Consider the following 16,687-nt stretch of genomic DNA (forward strand, 5'->3'; position numbering starts at 1 on the left):
TCTTCTTCTAAGAAGATCCTGAAGGTACAAGATGGGGGCGCGAGGAAGGGTAGCAGGATTATTAGACAGCCACTAAAGCCTCGGTTTCTTTACCGCATGACCCAGCCAAGCGGTAGGCACATTGCCTGGACTAGGATGGCAGAGGCGCTGTGAACCGCGGAGGCCTAGTAACGGAGATCTCGTTCATTACTGACTCGCGGATGGCATGGAATGAGCAATACTTGTCTCTCGAGTCATTACAATGACTTTGATCAGCGCCTCATTAGCCGTATACACAGGTAGATGGGCAGTGATGAACAGCTCATAATCAGAGGCGCATTCGTATACAGATGTGGGGTACAGGGATTGGGCGTTGACGCAAGGTGCCAGAAAACGACTGCCGAGAGGTCACTGTTTCACAAGAGGGAACTTTGTAAGTATAGTGACCTTTTCCTATCCATACAGTCGGAATGTTGACTGTGGGGTGTTGTGAAACAGGCTAGGAGGAGGTACCAGAGCAGCAAGGTGGTCTTGGTACAGTAAGACCGCTCCAAGGCGATTACGGAAAATCTCAAATATCGGACTTCCAAGGTGATAGCGCGGTCAGAACAAGCTTGGTGTTGGGGTACATAAGGGTTAGTCTGCTTCGGCAGATTTGAGCATGGCGCCAATCAATCTGCACAAGGATGACAGCGCGGAGATGTGGGTTGCTCATCACAGCTCTGAACAGAGTGACATGTCGTCGTCAGCCGCAAAGCATCAGCTATGCTGGGAGGTTCCGTGCCGTGTGAGTGGTGTTGTCAAGTAATTTAGCGTTCCGGTAGTCATGAATGCCGGAGCCAATGCAGGCCGGGTCCCTACGGATGATTACTAGTCAGCTGCAAAGCAAACTTTACGTACCGTTCTTCCACCTGCCCTGGAGTAATCTCCGAACTCTGGTCCTGACTTTATGAACCCAACAGAATAACTAGCAGCCTCTCCCAAGCCTCATGTCAAACGTCTTGCTAGCAGGTCTCGGAGCTTGTCGCACCTCGGGTCATGTGTACACCATTGACGTCACCAACACTGATGAGAGCTGCGGGCAAATGTCGGCTTCGCACAGCTGCTCTCTGCTTGTTCTGGACTTTCTTTGCTTGCCATTCCTGGATCTAGGCCTCTGAGCATGCATAAACCGCAAGTAGGATGGAAACAGGCAGTGGTGCGGATAACGGCCATCAGCAACAGCCTGTCGGGTGCTTGCACCTTGATGGCAAGCCGTTTGCTGCCTTTGTCCAATGTTTCTGCTTGCTGTCTCAAAGCACAGTCTTCCCATGGCGAATAAATCAACCCTCTGGTTTCTGCATTTTAACTTTCATTCTCTATCCAGTCATCATATCCGCAGTCCTTACTCACCAGTATAGTACGTATTGTTTCCACCATGGCCACCCAATACCAGAATATCTGCTCGTTACCAGAAGATGTCCGTTTCTATCTTCTCCGCGGAAATACCATGGTGCCACTCATACCAGCCGATCAGCTACCATTCCAACTTAAGGGGATTCCGCGGCAACTTACGCATCGTCAAATGTCAGACCAGGGCTGGAAACTATTCAAGGAGACAAAAGACGCGGCTTCTGTACTCTCAGTCCAAGCGCCCATTACCAACGATAGACTTTCGCACTGCTCTCTAGATGGGAAACCTCAATATCTCGCGCCTGACCACAATGTCCGGACTGAGTCGCAGTACACAACGACAGCTCTCAGTCGTGCAGGCCGATTGTCGCCGCAATCACCATACGACTGTCTCGGGACGCCGTCCAGCACCGGTTCCGAGCGCCAGTCGTCGCTAGCCGACGCCGTGGCTTCAGTGTACCAGAGGGAAGCCCAGCGATCAGGGTACAACAACCACTCTAACCCCAGCCCCGAGCCCTCGAAAAAAGTATATTGCACGCACTGGATCGCAACCGGCGAATGCAGATGGATGCACACGGGGTGCAAATACAAGCACGAAATGCCTGGAACCGAAAAGCTCCGCGAGCTAGGTTTCACCCGCGGCACTCCCCGCTGGTGGAGGGAGAGAAATGCAGTGTCTCCTGCCAAGCCACTAACGTGGATGCAGCGCAAAGTACTAGGCGGAGGAGCAAGCAGTCAGGGTCTGGAGCCGCCTTCTGAGGAAAATATGCCTCCATCCGCCCGATCATTTACGGATGCAATGACGCTTCGCGCCCATAGATTCGAAGATCGATATACACCCGGCGGTGAGGTACAGAAGATCGGTGGTGGTGGTAGTAGTAATGGTGGCGTTTCCAAGCTTCGTCAGGGATCAACTGAACACTCAGCTGCATCATCTACTAGTACTATAACCCCCAACCTCATAGATCTAGACGACACACCCATCGTTCCCCCACCCAGCCCCTCGCAATCCCAAGCCTCGACCGTCGAGTCAAGCGAAACACGCACCCCGCTTTCCCGCACCTCGTCGTCTTCCCCGCCTACTTCACCCAGAATACCCCGCAAGACCCCACTTACCAAGACTTCACGTCAAAAGATGAGACCTGCGTCGTCTTCGTCTTCCCCTTCTTCTTCTTCTTCTTCTTCTTCGCCGTCATCGTCGTTGTCGTCTTCGTCTGAGGAAGATAGTTCGGACAGTGAGATTGATACTGATACTGACACTGATGACGCTCTTGCTGCTCCTGTTAGTTCTGCACATCGACAGCGTCGCTCTAAGCGTGATGCTAGTGTTCCGAATGTTACATCGGCTGCCAGACGTGTGACGGGGAGTGAAGCGAAGCTTAGTCTTGCTAGTTCAAAGTACGCGGTCAAAATGCCTAGGGTTCAGCGGGAAGTGCGTGGGGAGCAAGGTGGGCAGAAGAGTTGAGGTGTGTGTGAGTGAGGGGAAGGATGTGTTTAATGGGATTGAGTGTATTGTGAGTTGGGTAGATGGGGGTTTCCAGAAGAGGAGTATAGATTTTGCATCAACAAGGTTTGGTTAGTTTCATTTTCTTATTAGATAGACTAGGGGTGTATATGGACATATATTAAATACGTGGTAGATCATTGTTTTCCCTGCTCACATATATTCGACCTAAAATTATAATGTTCTTTGAAAACGATTTCCATTCAACTCCATACGTAGCTTGTTAACCAGGCTTCAAACAAGAAAAAATTAACCCAAATACTTGCTTCTTACAAACATACATGCATGCATACATACGCCTTTGTCCTCCCTACACCTAACCAATCATGATGACGATGATGATGTGGACGAAATGCCGCTTGCTTCATATATACTAAGAATAGAACACGACCATACAATAAGATAGATGGAGCAAGAATACGAAGAATAACAAAACGCCCGCAGAAATAGATTGGAAAATAAATAAATAAAAGGGGACCACGGGAGAGTACCATATATAACTCCGATTGGTGGATGAAAAAAAAAAGAAAAGGCCGCCACCCGGCGTGGTTCCCGGCGAAATATACGGCGGGCGGGGAGATCGTAGCGCGGATACCGCGTCTAAACTGACAAGACCAGACCAGACCAGACCAGGAGCAAAGATGGAGAGAGATACAGGAAAGAAACCAGAGCAAGAACAATAGGCTGCGTGAAAAAGAAAAAGAAAAGACTTTGCCCATACATTTCCGAACGTATCCAAGTCATGAATTCTTCTCTCTTCTTCACGCACCCCATTTCTGGACTGCTTCGCTCAATTCCTTAGTTAATCCCCGGCGCACAGCCAATAGCTCTTCTTTTGCGTTTTCGGCCTCCTTTTCGCTTCGCTCGATGCGTCCTCTTAACCCGTCTACTTCGCTTCTTAGCTCTTTTCGGAATTCTTTACTCGCGTTCTCTACCGCTACTAATCTTTGCACTTCCAGGCGCATCTTTTCGCCAGAAGACTCGACGCCTTCGAGGCGCTCTTTCATGGCGTTCATTTCGCGCTTCATACCCTCTACTTCGCGTTTAAGGGCGTCGGATTCGATTTGCATGTTCCGATATGCGTGGGATTCCCGGGCCATGCGCTGTTGAAGGTCAGATTTTTCTGATTCAAGGCCATTTAATGAGGCTTTGAGGCCAGCGTTTTCGTCTTTGAGGTGATTAATTCGGTCGGTTAGGGCGCGGTTGACGCGCTCGGGAGCGGGACTGCGTGGGCTGAGGATGGATCCTGATGATGCTATTGAGGTAGATTCCTGGAGTTTCGAGGGGACAACGATTTGCTCGCTGAGCGTGCGCCTGGGGTGCTTTTTGGGGCGGATAGCGGATGGAGGGATGTTTGGGTAGTCTTCGTCGCGTTCGCGTTTAATTTTAATGTTTGAGCTGTCTGTCGCTGCGCGCTTCATTGGAGGATGGTGATACTCGTCAGACACGGGACGGGTTGTTGAAACAGTGGAGGACCGCTTGGGTCGGACAGTAATTGGATCCTTCTCAAATGGTGTTGAAGGTTCTGATTTTCTTGAGGGTGGTAGTAACGGTCGCTCGCCTTCATTCTGAACCCACAGACAAGCGTCGCGAAAATTCCTGGTAAACATTGTAGGATCTGATCGTGTGCGAGATAGCTCTTTCACGTGGCCTGCGGCCAAAAAATAGTAAAGAATGAGAGCAGATACGCGGTGGATTGCTTTTGAACCTCCGGTATCGTCACCGACGTCACAAAATGGAGCATGAAAGGCAACGGTGCTGGTGCTATTTACCGACAACAGCTCACTGCTGCCGTCTTCGAGTTCGGTGATGCGATAGAAGCTGACCTCTGCTTCGTCCTCGTGAACGTGGGCTGTGACACGGTCAATGGGTTCATCGTCGTCGCCGGCGGGGCCTGGGGCATAGCCGCCAATGACGAGTAGCTGCTTGTGAGTAGAGCGGCCGAGAGAGCGCCATATGGCTCTGCTGATTGTAAAGCTCTCGTCAAACTCGATCCATTGCAGCCTGGCAGCACGCGGCAAAGCGCGAAAAGGCGCGGCAAAGTGATGGCGGGCCCAGGCCTGGACATTGTCGTTTGTGAGGGGAGATCTTGTCTCATTGAAGTCGGCCATTGTGGCGGATGATTGGCGAGGTGTCACCCGGTGCTGTGCTGGAGGTCAATGGGCCGCTGCGTAGTAATTGGCAGCGGTGCAAAGTGCACGCGCGGAGATTGCGGAGGGGTGACAAGGAACTGGCAAGCGACCTGGTGTTGATCGCGACTGGAGAGTGTACAACGAGCACCTGTTGCCGCCATCGAGGCCCTGGAGACGGCGGGATTACAGCGACATGAGTGCGCAGGTAATATGTGTGTTTGTGTGCGTGCGAGAAGAGTGTAGTAGTAGAAGGGTTGCTGACGCCGCGGCGACAAGTCAGGCGGGATTCCTTCCGGCACCCGTTATTTGCGGGGCTGGTACGTATTAGTGGCTGGCCGACTGAAAGGGGAAGGTGCGCCAGACCAGTGCTGCACCATGTCGGCCCACTGCAGCCATCTTCATATGGATGCACAGCTGGGCGCCCTCTCGCCATGCCTATGCCTACTTGCCTGGATGTGCCCTGTGAAGCCTTGCTGCAATTGCACGCCCAATAGGCGCCTGGCCTATGCGAAGACGTAATACACATGTGGTCAGCAACCGGCGTCTTGGAAACTTCTCATATCCATACGAACCATCCCCATCCGTTCCCCATATCAGCCGAGGCCCACTGCCTAGTATCCTCCTCAACCACAAACAGAGTTTACTAGATGGCACACTTAGATATAGCCATGTGCCCGCCCTCGCCCTCGCCCCCGTCACCGCCAATCCTCTGCTGCAAATCACCTGCTGGAAATTGCCTGTCGTTTCAGGCCCTGTTCGTTGCCTTTTGTTTTTTTGGTCGCGGCTATTCCTTATCTAATCGGCATCCGCCATACTTGCACCCGAAGGCCCATGTGCTGCGCCGGCAATATATGGCTGTTCTCCATGAAGCACCTAACAGACCAGGGCCTGTGTCTCTGAGCTTTTTTTGCGGGGAAATGCGAAATACGTACCTGCACAGAGTACGTACGGCGCAGTGATCCTTTTATCTGTTTACGATATCAGCACTTTACCTGATACCTGGATACGCCGATTCAACGCGTCTACGTCATCGCCTATCTTTTTTTTCTTCTTTTGCGACCAACGCGCCACACGCGGCTGTTTACCTAGACTAAAACACCCAATCTGGCCGAATCTCACTTCCTGTCTCCAACAACCCTTGCGTCCCCTTCCGCTGTCATCCTACTGACAAGACCCTCACCACCACTACTGTACACTACTGTGTGCGCCCGCCAACATCAACCATGCCCCGCCGCGCTCCCTCAACCAGCACCCCCGCTTCGGACACCACTACCACCACAGCTTCCTCAGCAAAGGTCCGATGGCCAGCCACATTCACAGATGGCTTGCCGCTTCCAAAAATAGTCGTCTTCGACCTCGATTACACTCTCTGGCCATTTTGGGTGGACACGCATGTTACCGCCCCGCTCAAGCCTACCGAAGGCGGCTTAAAAGCAAAGGACCGATATGGCGAGGGCTTCGGCTTTTACAGTGACGTCGGGGGTATCCTGGAAGCAGTATGACCGCTCCATATCCCCCCCATCTGACCACTTCCACAACTAACCATGTTGCCATAGCTCAAAGCCAAGGATATTCTCATCGGCGCTGCCTCTCGCACCTGCGCCCCAGACCTCGGTCGCGAGATGCTGAAGCTGCTCAAGATATTCAGCCCATCTGGCTCTTCATCCCGCGCAATCGACTACTTTGACCACCTGCAAATATACCCCGGCAACAAGACGACACATTTTGAGCGCATACACAGGGACAGCGGCCTTGAGTACGAAGGCATGCTCTTCTTTGACGACGAGGCTCGAAATAAAAATGTAGAGGTGCTAGGCGTCACAATGCAACTTATCAGAGATGGTGTGACAATAGAGGAGATTGACAACGGAGTTCGGAGTTGGAGGAAGAGGAATGGCAAGACAAAGCCATTAGGACAATGATTGGCTGCCTTGCACACGTGCGCTGACTCGACGCAGGGAAATATAGAGCAAATACGATACCCGTTGATTAAGTCTCCGAGACCATGGTTACCGGTTACTGTGTTCGTGACTGACATTAAATTCATGACTAGACGTTACCCAACTCCCACGAGCCACCTGTCAACCAACACACAGACTTACAACGGCACTGCCGCGCCGTCACCCCGCATGTCGCTGCCTCCGCTCCAAACCTGTACGCCATCGTCCTCATGCCGCCTGATTATCTGGCCTCGGCCAAACATGCCCCGCTTGTAACCATTCAGCTGCTGCACACTGTGCCCCAGTGCCTTGAGCTCCTTGACCACCTTTGCGTCAATGCCCTCTTCCAGGTAAATGGTCGCGTCCGTCATAGTTCCGTCTGCGCTCGGCATACCGGCTCCGATACAGAAGCGCGGTGAGTCGAGCGCAGCCTGCGGGTTGAGCTTGAACACCTCCTGATTCAGCAGTACCTGCACGTGACCCTGCGGTTGCATGAAGCCGCCCATGACACCGTACACAGAGTGCAAGCTCCCGTCGTTGATATACGTGGTCAGACCAGGGATAATGGTATGATACGGTCGCTTCCTCGGCGCCAGGACATTGGGATGATCCTTGTCCAGACTAAAGTTTGCGCCGCGATTCTGCAGCGTAAAGCCACAGCCCTTGGGGATGATGCCCGTGCCGAAGCCGCCATAATTGCTGTTGATGAAGGAAATGGCGTTGCCGTCTTGATCCGAGCAGCAAAAGTACACCGTGTCGCTTTGCAGATGTGCCGGCGATCCGTGGACTGGGGCTGAAATGGCCTTCTTTGGATTAAACAGCTTTGCGCGCTCTGCCAGGTACGTTTCTGAAATGAGCTCTGCTGAAGGTACCTTGACCACGTTGGGGTCGGTAACAAACCAGTGCGCGTCGCAAAAGGCGATTCGGAGCGCTTCGATCAGAGCATGCAGATGGCTTGTGCTGTTGTGGTCTTTGACGCTCCATTTAGGAATCTTGCCTTGCTTCTCCAGCTCTTGGATGATGCCTAGCGCCATCAGAGCTACGATGCCCTGGCCGTTTGGTGGATGCTCCCACAGCTCGATACCGCCATTAGTATTCTCTCCTACGCCTTGGCCAGTGTATTTCAGCGAAATGGGGTCGACAGGCTCGGACCCGGTTTCCGCATGATATTTGAGGTCGTCCAGGGTGAGGTAACCACCAAGATCTTGCACCACCTTTACAAGCTGTTCCGCGACTTCTCCTTCGTAGAAGCCCTTCTTTCCGTGTTTGGCGAGGAGCTTGAACGTGTTCGCGATTGTTGTGTTCTTCATGATTTCCCCTGCTCTCGGTGCCCTGCAGCCATCTTTGGCAGATGGGTCTTTCTTCAGCATTTCATGGCCGTTGGGTGAAGCACGTCGAATGTCAGCTTCGCTAGCTGCCCACTATCACAGGCTTAGCAGGCATTTCTTGAAAGCACTTGGTTTTACTCACAAACGTTGCAGAGAGCTCAGATACTGGAAATCCCTTCTCCGCAAGCTCAATAGCAGGCGCGAGGACATCCTCCATGCTGACCTTTCCACTACCAAAGCGCTCAACACAGTCAACCCATCCTGCTGCTGCGCCAGGAACTGTGGCCGCAAGCACGTGATCCATTGGTATTTGGCCATGCTGGCCATCCGCGAGATTAAGATCTTTCCTAACCTTCTCAAGCGTGACGTTCTCGCCCGAGCGGCCAGATCCATTCAGCGCTGAAACCTTCTTCGTTTTTGCATCGTAGTACAAGCAAAACATGTCACCACCAATGCCGGTGGAGCCTGGTTCCGTGACATTGATAGCTGCCGCCACAGCTACAGCCGCATCCTGGTAAAATTGTGAGTTATATTGCACATAGTAATGGGTAATAGATTACGTCATACAGCTGCGTTTCCGCCTTTCCTCAGAATCTCAACACCAGCTGCTGAGGCGAGTGGCTGGGTGCTGGATACGATGCCTTTTGTGCTGTGCAGCACGGAGCGCCGGCTGGGGAAGTGGACAAACTGGGGTTCAGGATGAGGATACACATTTGGGTTGCCTGCAACAGTAGTAGCTTCTGCAAGCCGCTGCTTCTTAGCTTGAGGCTCAGGCTCCGGGTCGTGGTTGGCCTTGGTCCTCTTGCTTCGTCGTGGAGTAGGCGGCATTATGTCTAAAGGTAACTGGAGCTCTGGGGGCAGCTTCTGAAGCTTTTTTCTTTGCTATGAATACAGGGAAAGTTTATGAATGTAGTACTTGACATAGCTCTTTTATGTACGACGGTTATCCCCGGAGATGGTCGATGCCGCTTGCAGTGCCGATCTCGCTCGATAAGTACCTCGGGACAGGGTGCAGCGGCCTCCGATAAGTGTCCATGACGTTTCTGGCAAGACGCGAACGATATACATGCGGAAGGTGGTTAAAGCGGTGTGACCCTTGCGAGCTGTGAGAGACGACGTCACGTGCATTGCGTTCCGAACCGATCGGAATGCGCGTTGGGACTTTTAGAATTTCGTCACAGTTCAAATCCTTCGCATGTCCACGACTATGCTTGCAGCGCCCTGGATATGTCGGGGCTGCCTTTCACGAATAGGGAGGCCACTGCTTAGGCGCAGTGTTCGTCTGCAAAGCTCGGGTGAGTAGTGTGGATATATGTTCTATGACATGTTACTAATACTACCACAAAAGCTGCATCACCAGAATCCATACCGCCAGCCCTCCTTGCTCGAGCCCAGGCAATCACTTCAGAGCACAAGGTACTTACAGAAAAGCTTTCCAATGGCTTCAATACGCGTGCGGCGAAGAAATTGGGCGAGTACAGCCCCATTGTGAATGCTCTGGGAGAATGGAACAAGGCCAATGAGGTAGGCACAAGATGGACACATGTTACAAGCAGTATGGATGCTGATCTGGACTAAGTCTGTAGCAGAGCTTGCCTCGATGATACACGATCCTTCTACCGATCCAGAATTACGATCACTTGCTTCAGATGACCTTGCGGAAACTCGAACACAGCTCGCCACTGCTTCACAAAATCTCATCACTTCACTGGTACCCGTACATCCTTTTGCGCACTTGCCATGCTTGCTGGAGATACGACCTGGTGCAGGCGGGTCAGAAGCGGCCATTTTCGCCGGCGATCTATTTCGCATGTACCAGGCCTTTTGCAATCGCAACGGCTTCCGGACCAACATCCTGAAATACGAAAACGTAAACGGCACAACAGAAGCCGGGGTACCGCTTTCAGAAGCAATCATCGAAGTAGAAGATGAAAATGCTTATGGTGTGTTTCGATGTGAAGCCGGTGTCCACCGTGTGCAACGCGTGCCTGCTACCGAAACCAAAGGCCGGACACACACAAGCGCCGCATCCGTCCACGTACTCCCCAGTCTCCAAGAGAACTCCGCTGAAGAACAAGATTTCGACGACCCAGAAAGCGACTACTACATCGACCCAAAAGAAGTCAAAGTCGAAGTCATGCGCGCTAGCGGCGCCGGAGGCCAACACGTCAACAAAACCGAATCCGCTGTCCGTCTAACACACACGCCTTCAAACACCGTAGTCGCAATGCAAGACTCGCGGTCGCAGCACAAGAACAAAGAGAAAGCTTGGACACTCCTACGCTCCCGCATCGCGCAATCCCGCCGCGAAAAACGTGAAGAGGAAATGGCGAATATGCGTCGCAGCGTCATTGGCGTAGCCAAAATGGGGCGTGGAGATAAAGTCCGCACGTACAATTGGGGACAGCAGCGTGTCACGGATCATAGGAGCGGGACGACGGTGCATGATTTGGATGATGTGATGCAAGGGGGGCAGACGCTGAGTACGGTTATGGAGAGTGTGAGGACGTGGCTTATGGAGAGGGATGTTGAGGCTTTGATTGCGGATGAGGCGGCGAGGAAGTGAGTAGATTTGTGATTGTCGAAGTGTGTTCGATGTGATTGGTATGTATGATTTGTATGTTGGAGAGCGACTGCTAGTTGATTGGGGAGCGTGGATGGAAACTAAGTTAGATCTACTTGCATTCAAACTTGCAGTAACTTTACTCCGTAAAATTCCGTCAATATTAGAAAAATAAATAGGGCAAGTGCTCGAATCGAGTCCGAATCAATTCCTACAATTTTTTTATATTCTTATGACCATCACCCTAGCAACCAGCGACTTCACCAGCTTGTCCGAAATATTCGACTTGCAGTTTGATCCAGTCGGCCCTAACCCAGATCCATCCCTCCTGGACCCCACACATTCACCCCCCACCACCCCAGCCTCCCCCCACATGTTCACTCAACCCAGTCACCAAATGGAAATTACAGAACCATATATATAACCGCTTGATTAATTTCCCTTACTCTAGCCTCTCGTCCCCCTTTCACTTTGACCTAATTACATGATCGAGGCTTATTTTCCCTTTGCTCATCCATTCATTCCCTTTAATTTTTTTTCCCCAATGAATTTCCTTTCCATGCTTCATTCCCTCGACTCATACACCCCTCTCCCTCTCTTATTCCACCTTAAGCAGCGCTCTACCGAGCACTGGACTAAGCGAGCACTTTTCCAATAAACGAGCACTCTGTCAAGCGCTCACTTATACTCCTTTTTAATACCCATCTTCAACACCATCTTCTCCGCACTTGCCTTCTTGCGCTGCTTGGGCCACGGTTTATCCGCCATGATAGCACGGAGGTTAGCGTTTGTGAAGGCGCGCTTGACGGGGTCGATGGGGCGGCGGCGGGGAGGGAGGAGGGGGCGAAGGGGGATGAGGTTGGGGGTGCGGGTGCGGGTGACTGTGCTGGTGCTGATGTTGGGGGAGTTGATGGTGGTGGAGTTGGAGGTGTGTTTCTTGATGGGAACACGCGAAGCAGTGGTGTTTGAGTCGCTGCGGTCGGTGTCGTTGGGGAGATGGGCACGATGGTGCTGGGTATGAAGTTTACCGGTGCCATTACGGCCGTCGCCCTTACCATGATGGTGTTCGTTGTGGATTTTGAGATGCTCTAACACACGTTCTTCAGGGATACGAGTATGGCTGATACGGCTGTTACCTCTACCGCTGACGGAGCGAGGTTTATTGACACCGGCACCAGTGTGTGCATGGAGATATTGACCATCTCTAGCACCTGGGTTGGTGTGGTGATGCTTTTTGGGCTCATGCTTAGTGCGAGGGGCCATTGTTTTTGGCTTAAGTGGTTGAGTGCTTGCTCAGGAGGGGTTGAACTAATACCGCGTGCAAGGATATGCTATGAAAGTTGATATTTGTTGGGAGCGAAAGGGGTTGGACTGGCAACGGGGGTTTATATACATGCCGGAAACGCGTCAAGTGAAAGTGAAAGGAACGATATGGCATCTTGTGATGTCAAGCTATTTCACGCTCACTATGACAGGATATCCTTTTGGTAGGAGCATCGAGCGGCTACTGTATCAGTATCCAATAAACAGCCGCACATCATACCATTAGCGGCATATCATCTGTTTGTCATGCTGCTCTGGGCGAGGCGTCTGGTGTTGTTCATGGCTAGGACCAATATACCGCTAACAAACATACGTGAAAAGGCAGGACCGATTAGGAGGTAAACAAGAATGAACCTAGGTGAGCGGAAAGTGGGCGAATGTATAAAGGGAGGTTAACAAAGACTTGGTCGCACGACAAATACATGTGCATCATGCACGTAATAGGAACACTAAATAGGAACACTATTATGGTATTTCATATACGAACAAGGAGCATAACAGAGAATGCTGTTGCCTAAAACTAGGTCATTAGCCCGACCCGCGTGGTCCAAGAGAGCAAAAGATGAAGAAATCCAGCCTATGTGTGCGCCACACTAGCGCCTTGAACGTCCAGCCATGAGAAAGCAAACAAAAGGGCTATAGGGGAAGACAGGTCACATCCAGTATGATCATCTAAATATCATCCATGTTGCCTGCAGCTCCATCTTCATCGCCAGATTCATAGCTACCGACTGAGCTCATTTCGTCATCATCGCCATCATCCTTGTCAGAGTCCTCGGCAGTGTCTTTGCTTGCGTACTTTTGTACGTACTCTATTTATTTATTTCTTAGTTCCTGGCCCGCATACAGTAGTAATTTGACACTGCACATACCTTTGACTTTGGCATCGTAGCTCTTGGGTTCTCTCATAAGAAGAGCAGCAGCTTCTCCGTTCAGAGGATCGGTCGGGTTGGGATAGCGAAGGAGTTGGGGGAGAAAGACTTCGAAGATGTTGATCATGTCGTACATTGGTGACCAGGTTTGGTTGATGACGTCCAGACAGACAGAGCCGGAGCTTTTGATGTTAGAAGATGGTTCGAGGGGATGATAAAAGGCAAAGACATACAGCTCATCGATGTTGGGGTGGAATATCCTGTTCACGAAGCCGATACTGGGGCTCTTGTAGGGGTATTGGTCTGGCAGTTCGACGTGTATCTTCCAAAGACCGCCTTCGAATGGAGCTGTCTGTGGTTAGTATGCGGTACGCGAGACAGGGGAATTCCGACGTACTTTCCGACGGACCCTTGAATCTGACATAAAACTCTTGCCTATGACATGTCAGCAGGTGGACGCATGGGAGATGAGACGGTAAGATGAACTGACACTAGGACATGTTAGCGGAGAGTACTCATGGGGTGAAAGGGTGATTGCTCACTGTTGTCATTGACTAGAGTTACTTCATAGTCACTCATGAGCCTAGGGGCTGTCAGCTGGCATTCTTGTGTCGCCCTCACTGTGGCGCGAATTGCTGCAACAGGTGCCAGGTTATTAGACATACATCCTATTTACTTGTTAGCATCGTAATGCGCAAAGGGGTTCTATGCGACTTACTTCATGACCTGTGTTTACGGGCAGGGTGCTCAATTAGCTCTTGTCCATCCAACAAACAATGGCAGGGGGTTCAGGTCCCACATACATCCGTCTCGATACGTCTCTTTGGCGAACTCATTTTGGCGCAGGACGTGTATAGGCGAGTGTATCAGGTCTTGTTCTCGCAATGCTTGTATTCAGCGCTGAGTCGTAGGAAGCTTGCAGCGATGTCGCGCAGGGCGGAGTGGCGGCGGAGCTGTTGTGGAGTAGGCGGCGGGGCTATCGATAGCGGAAGAGGGGCGCCGTGGCTAGGAGAGGGCAGGTGGTGTGTTGGTCAAATGGGAGGTTCGATTTGGTCGAGCGCGGTATGAGTTGCGTGTATGGGTTTTGGAGTGGTATTTGTCGAGCGCAACGTGCTGGGAGTCAGGAACAGACGGGCGCAAGGCACGAAGATGAGGGAGTCGTCACGAGATCACGAGCGATGATGATAGTGCGGCGGCGTATCACGCTTGCGCACGTCTCACCTGGGCCAGCCATCGGCGAGACGTCGCACGCTGCCGAGCAATCGATCAAATACTTCAAACACACCTTATTGTGCAGTCCTTCTCGCTGGGATGCGTGACGATTTGCTATCTGGCGACATTCATTGGCGATATTCATTCAACGTCCGAGCACACCAACCAGGTATTGGAACATGTCAACACAACCCTTACTTGCGGCGAGAGACTGGACAGTTCTTACAACCAAAGTCATTATGCGTATAAGGAGCTGCATTGCAGATCGCATGTTCTCTTATGATACATACTCAAATCCATCAAAGCTATGCATGTACTCAGACATGATCGACTGATGCATCCATGCATCGTTCAGCCAGTCCAGGGACCCCTTGGATAGCCGGTCATTACTCTATTGCATGACTCGACTCGATATGCAAAAGCATTACCGACCTTATGGGCAGAGAGGGAACAAATACTGCAAGGCCTCAGCCACAAGCCTGCTCGACTCGTCTATATTGTCTTGTTCGGACTCCGTTTCCGGCAGTCCAAGGGGGGGGGGCATGGCCCAATCAGTGTGGAGCAATGCCGCAGCTTCTCCGAGGTTGCGCCCATCAATTCACCGCTTGTCCGACGACCACCACAACGACGACCCCACCGAGAACATGTGCTGCAAAACAGAAGAGGAGGGGGAAAAACATCAGGAAGCCCGCTGCTGAAGACTGCTGACGGCTTAAGTATTCGGCATTCAACTCGGGGAATTACAGTGATTACATACCTGTCTGCCAGAGAGGCGCCAACCGCACCCCTGTCTGTCTCGGCCAACGATGATCCTCGGTTCATCCTAAACAACGTCTGCTCAGAACTTCGCTGAAGATATCATCACAATGTCCCAAAGCATAAGAGAACGCTCGCCGCACTAAATCATGGCTGACCACCCTGCCTCCTTATTCTCTCCGCTGCCGCGACACATTTTCTTCCCCTTGGAAAATCCCACCCGCACAGTTGCAACCTTGCCGTTGCCGCCATCATGTCGCGTGCGCTATCCAAGACACTGCGAGTGTCTTCACAACTTACACCACCATCTTCCTCACCCTTAGCAATACCGCGCATCACACTGTCCGCCACACAAGCCCGATGGAGTTCGCATTCCCCGCTGGGCGCACCGCCCACAAACGCACGCAAACCTGTCACCCTCAACACCTTGCAGGCACTCTACCGCAAGGGCGAGCCAATCACCATGGTCACAGCCCACGACTTTCCCAGCGCACATGTCGCCGACCACGCCGGCATGGACATGATACTCGTTGGCGATAGCCTTGCCATGGTGGCCCTCGGCATGGAAGACACAAGTGAAGTTCTAATGGAAGAAATGCTTCTGCACTGTAAATCTGTCGCGCGCGCCACAAAATCCGCCTTTACTGTACTTTTCCCTTCCTCCCCAACCAAGTCATGTCAAATTAACTAATTCAAAACGAATCAGGTCGGCGACCTCCCCATGGGCACCTACGAAATCTCCCCCACCCAGGCCCTCACCTCCGCCATCACCATGATAAAAACCGGCCGCGTCAAATCCGTAAAACTAGAAGGCGGCGCCGAAATGGCGCCCACAATCTCTAAAATAACATCCGCTGGCATCCCCGTCCTTGCTCACATCGGCCTAACCCCCCAGCGCCAAAACGCCCTCGGCGGCTTCCGCGTCCAGGGCAAAACCACTGCCTCCGCACTCACGCTGCTCGCCGACGCCCTCGCCGTCCAAGACGCAGGCGCCTTCGCAGTCGTGCTCGAAGCCGTCCCCGCACAAGTCGCAGACCTCGTAACGCGCCAGCTGCGCATCCCAACCATAGGCATTGGAGCCGGAAACGCGTGTTCCGGCCAGGTCCTCGTGCAAGTTGACATGCTCGGCAATTTCCCGCCAGGCCGCTTCCTACCAAAGTTCGTGAAGCAATATGGCAATGTTTGGGGCGAGGCGCTGGGGGCGCTCGAGAGGTACAGGGATGAGGTTAAGAGTAGGGTTTATCCAGAGGAGAGGCATACGTATCCCATGCCCAAAGCCGAGCTTGAGGAGTTTGAGAGGGTGGTGGAGGAGGAGAGGGAGAAGGCGGATTTGTTGTGAGCAGGGGAGGAGGTTGTGAATATACATATTCTTTTTCTCTTTTCGCTGCTTTGGGCATAGAAAGAGGCCAAGAGGGAAAGAGATGGGCAAGGATGAAGGATAATGGTGATATACAAAGTCAAACTTTTTTTCAATTTGAGCACACAAACTGGTAGAGGATATTTTACTCTTGGTTTTTTTTTTCTTATAAAAAAAAGATCTTCATTCAAATCATGCCATATGCCTTCTGCGAAGTAATCGTAAAATACTTGATGAGAAAAGGGAAAAAAGACTTTTTGGTAAAGGAGGGGGTATACAGTTTATAATACAATGATGATGACAGAAAGAAAAACCCCTAAGAAATAGAG

General features: G+C 51.8%; 8 protein-coding genes across 8 annotated transcripts; 4 read left to right on the plus strand and 4 right to left on the minus strand.

Moving 5' to 3' along the window:
* Window positions 1-1,396: 1,396 nt before the first annotated feature.
* Window positions 1,397-2,836, plus strand: COCMIDRAFT_23152 (uncharacterized protein; the record flags this gene model as incomplete). Its single annotated transcript, XM_007686098.1, has 1 exon — window positions 1,397-2,836. One exon carries the CDS (start codon window positions 1,397-1,399, stop codon window positions 2,834-2,836), a length of 1,440 nt encoding a protein of 479 aa, XP_007684288.1.
* An 800-nt stretch (window positions 2,837-3,636) lies between these two features.
* Window positions 3,637-4,986, minus strand: COCMIDRAFT_2031 (uncharacterized protein; the record flags this gene model as incomplete). Its single annotated transcript, XM_007686084.1, has 1 exon — window positions 3,637-4,986. One exon carries the CDS (start codon window positions 4,984-4,986, stop codon window positions 3,637-3,639), a length of 1,350 nt encoding a protein of 449 aa, XP_007684274.1.
* Window positions 4,987-6,230: 1,244 nt separating this feature from the next.
* Window positions 6,231-6,929, plus strand: COCMIDRAFT_23154 (uncharacterized protein; the record flags this gene model as incomplete). Its single annotated transcript, XM_007686099.1, has 2 exons — window positions 6,231-6,503; window positions 6,564-6,929. The coding sequence occupies 2 exons, from the start codon at window positions 6,231-6,233 to the stop codon at window positions 6,927-6,929; spliced, it is 639 nt and encodes a 212-aa protein (XP_007684289.1).
* A 176-nt stretch (window positions 6,930-7,105) lies between these two features.
* COCMIDRAFT_23155 (uncharacterized protein) lies at window positions 7,106-9,103 on the minus strand (the record flags this gene model as incomplete). Its single annotated transcript, XM_007686100.1, has 3 exons — window positions 7,106-8,368; window positions 8,418-8,786; window positions 8,843-9,103. 3 exons carry the CDS (start codon window positions 9,101-9,103, stop codon window positions 7,106-7,108), a joined length of 1,893 nt encoding a protein of 630 aa, XP_007684290.1.
* A 379-nt stretch (window positions 9,104-9,482) lies between these two features.
* On the plus strand, window positions 9,483-10,841 carry COCMIDRAFT_85325 (uncharacterized protein; the record flags this gene model as incomplete). The annotated part of the gene is made up of 3 exons (XM_007686156.1): window positions 9,483-9,570; window positions 9,624-9,799; window positions 9,855-10,841. 3 exons carry the CDS (start codon window positions 9,483-9,485, stop codon window positions 10,839-10,841), a joined length of 1,251 nt encoding a protein of 416 aa, XP_007684346.1.
* Window positions 10,842-11,516: 675 nt separating this feature from the next.
* COCMIDRAFT_2035 (uncharacterized protein) lies at window positions 11,517-12,101 on the minus strand (the record flags this gene model as incomplete). Its single annotated transcript, XM_007686085.1, has 1 exon — window positions 11,517-12,101. The coding sequence occupies one exon, from the start codon at window positions 12,099-12,101 to the stop codon at window positions 11,517-11,519; it is 585 nt and encodes a 194-aa protein (XP_007684275.1).
* Window positions 12,102-12,833: 732 nt separating this feature from the next.
* COCMIDRAFT_85460 (uncharacterized protein) lies at window positions 12,834-13,869 on the minus strand (the record flags this gene model as incomplete). The annotated part of the gene is made up of 6 exons (XM_007686157.1): window positions 12,834-12,973; window positions 13,034-13,215; window positions 13,267-13,381; window positions 13,431-13,463; window positions 13,576-13,623; window positions 13,833-13,869. The coding sequence occupies 6 exons, from the start codon at window positions 13,867-13,869 to the stop codon at window positions 12,834-12,836; spliced, it is 555 nt and encodes a 184-aa protein (XP_007684347.1).
* A 1,385-nt stretch (window positions 13,870-15,254) lies between these two features.
* Window positions 15,255-16,340, plus strand: COCMIDRAFT_2037 (uncharacterized protein; the record flags this gene model as incomplete). The annotated part of the gene is made up of 2 exons (XM_007686086.1): window positions 15,255-15,647; window positions 15,708-16,340. 2 exons carry the CDS (start codon window positions 15,255-15,257, stop codon window positions 16,338-16,340), a joined length of 1,026 nt encoding a protein of 341 aa, XP_007684276.1.
* Between the last annotated feature and the right edge of the window lie 347 nt (window positions 16,341-16,687).

Source organism: Bipolaris oryzae, assembly GCF_000523455.1.
Source record: "Bipolaris oryzae ATCC 44560 unplaced genomic scaffold scaffold_16, whole genome shotgun sequence".
NCBI lineage: Eukaryota > Fungi > Ascomycota > Dothideomycetes > Pleosporales > Pleosporaceae > Bipolaris > Bipolaris oryzae.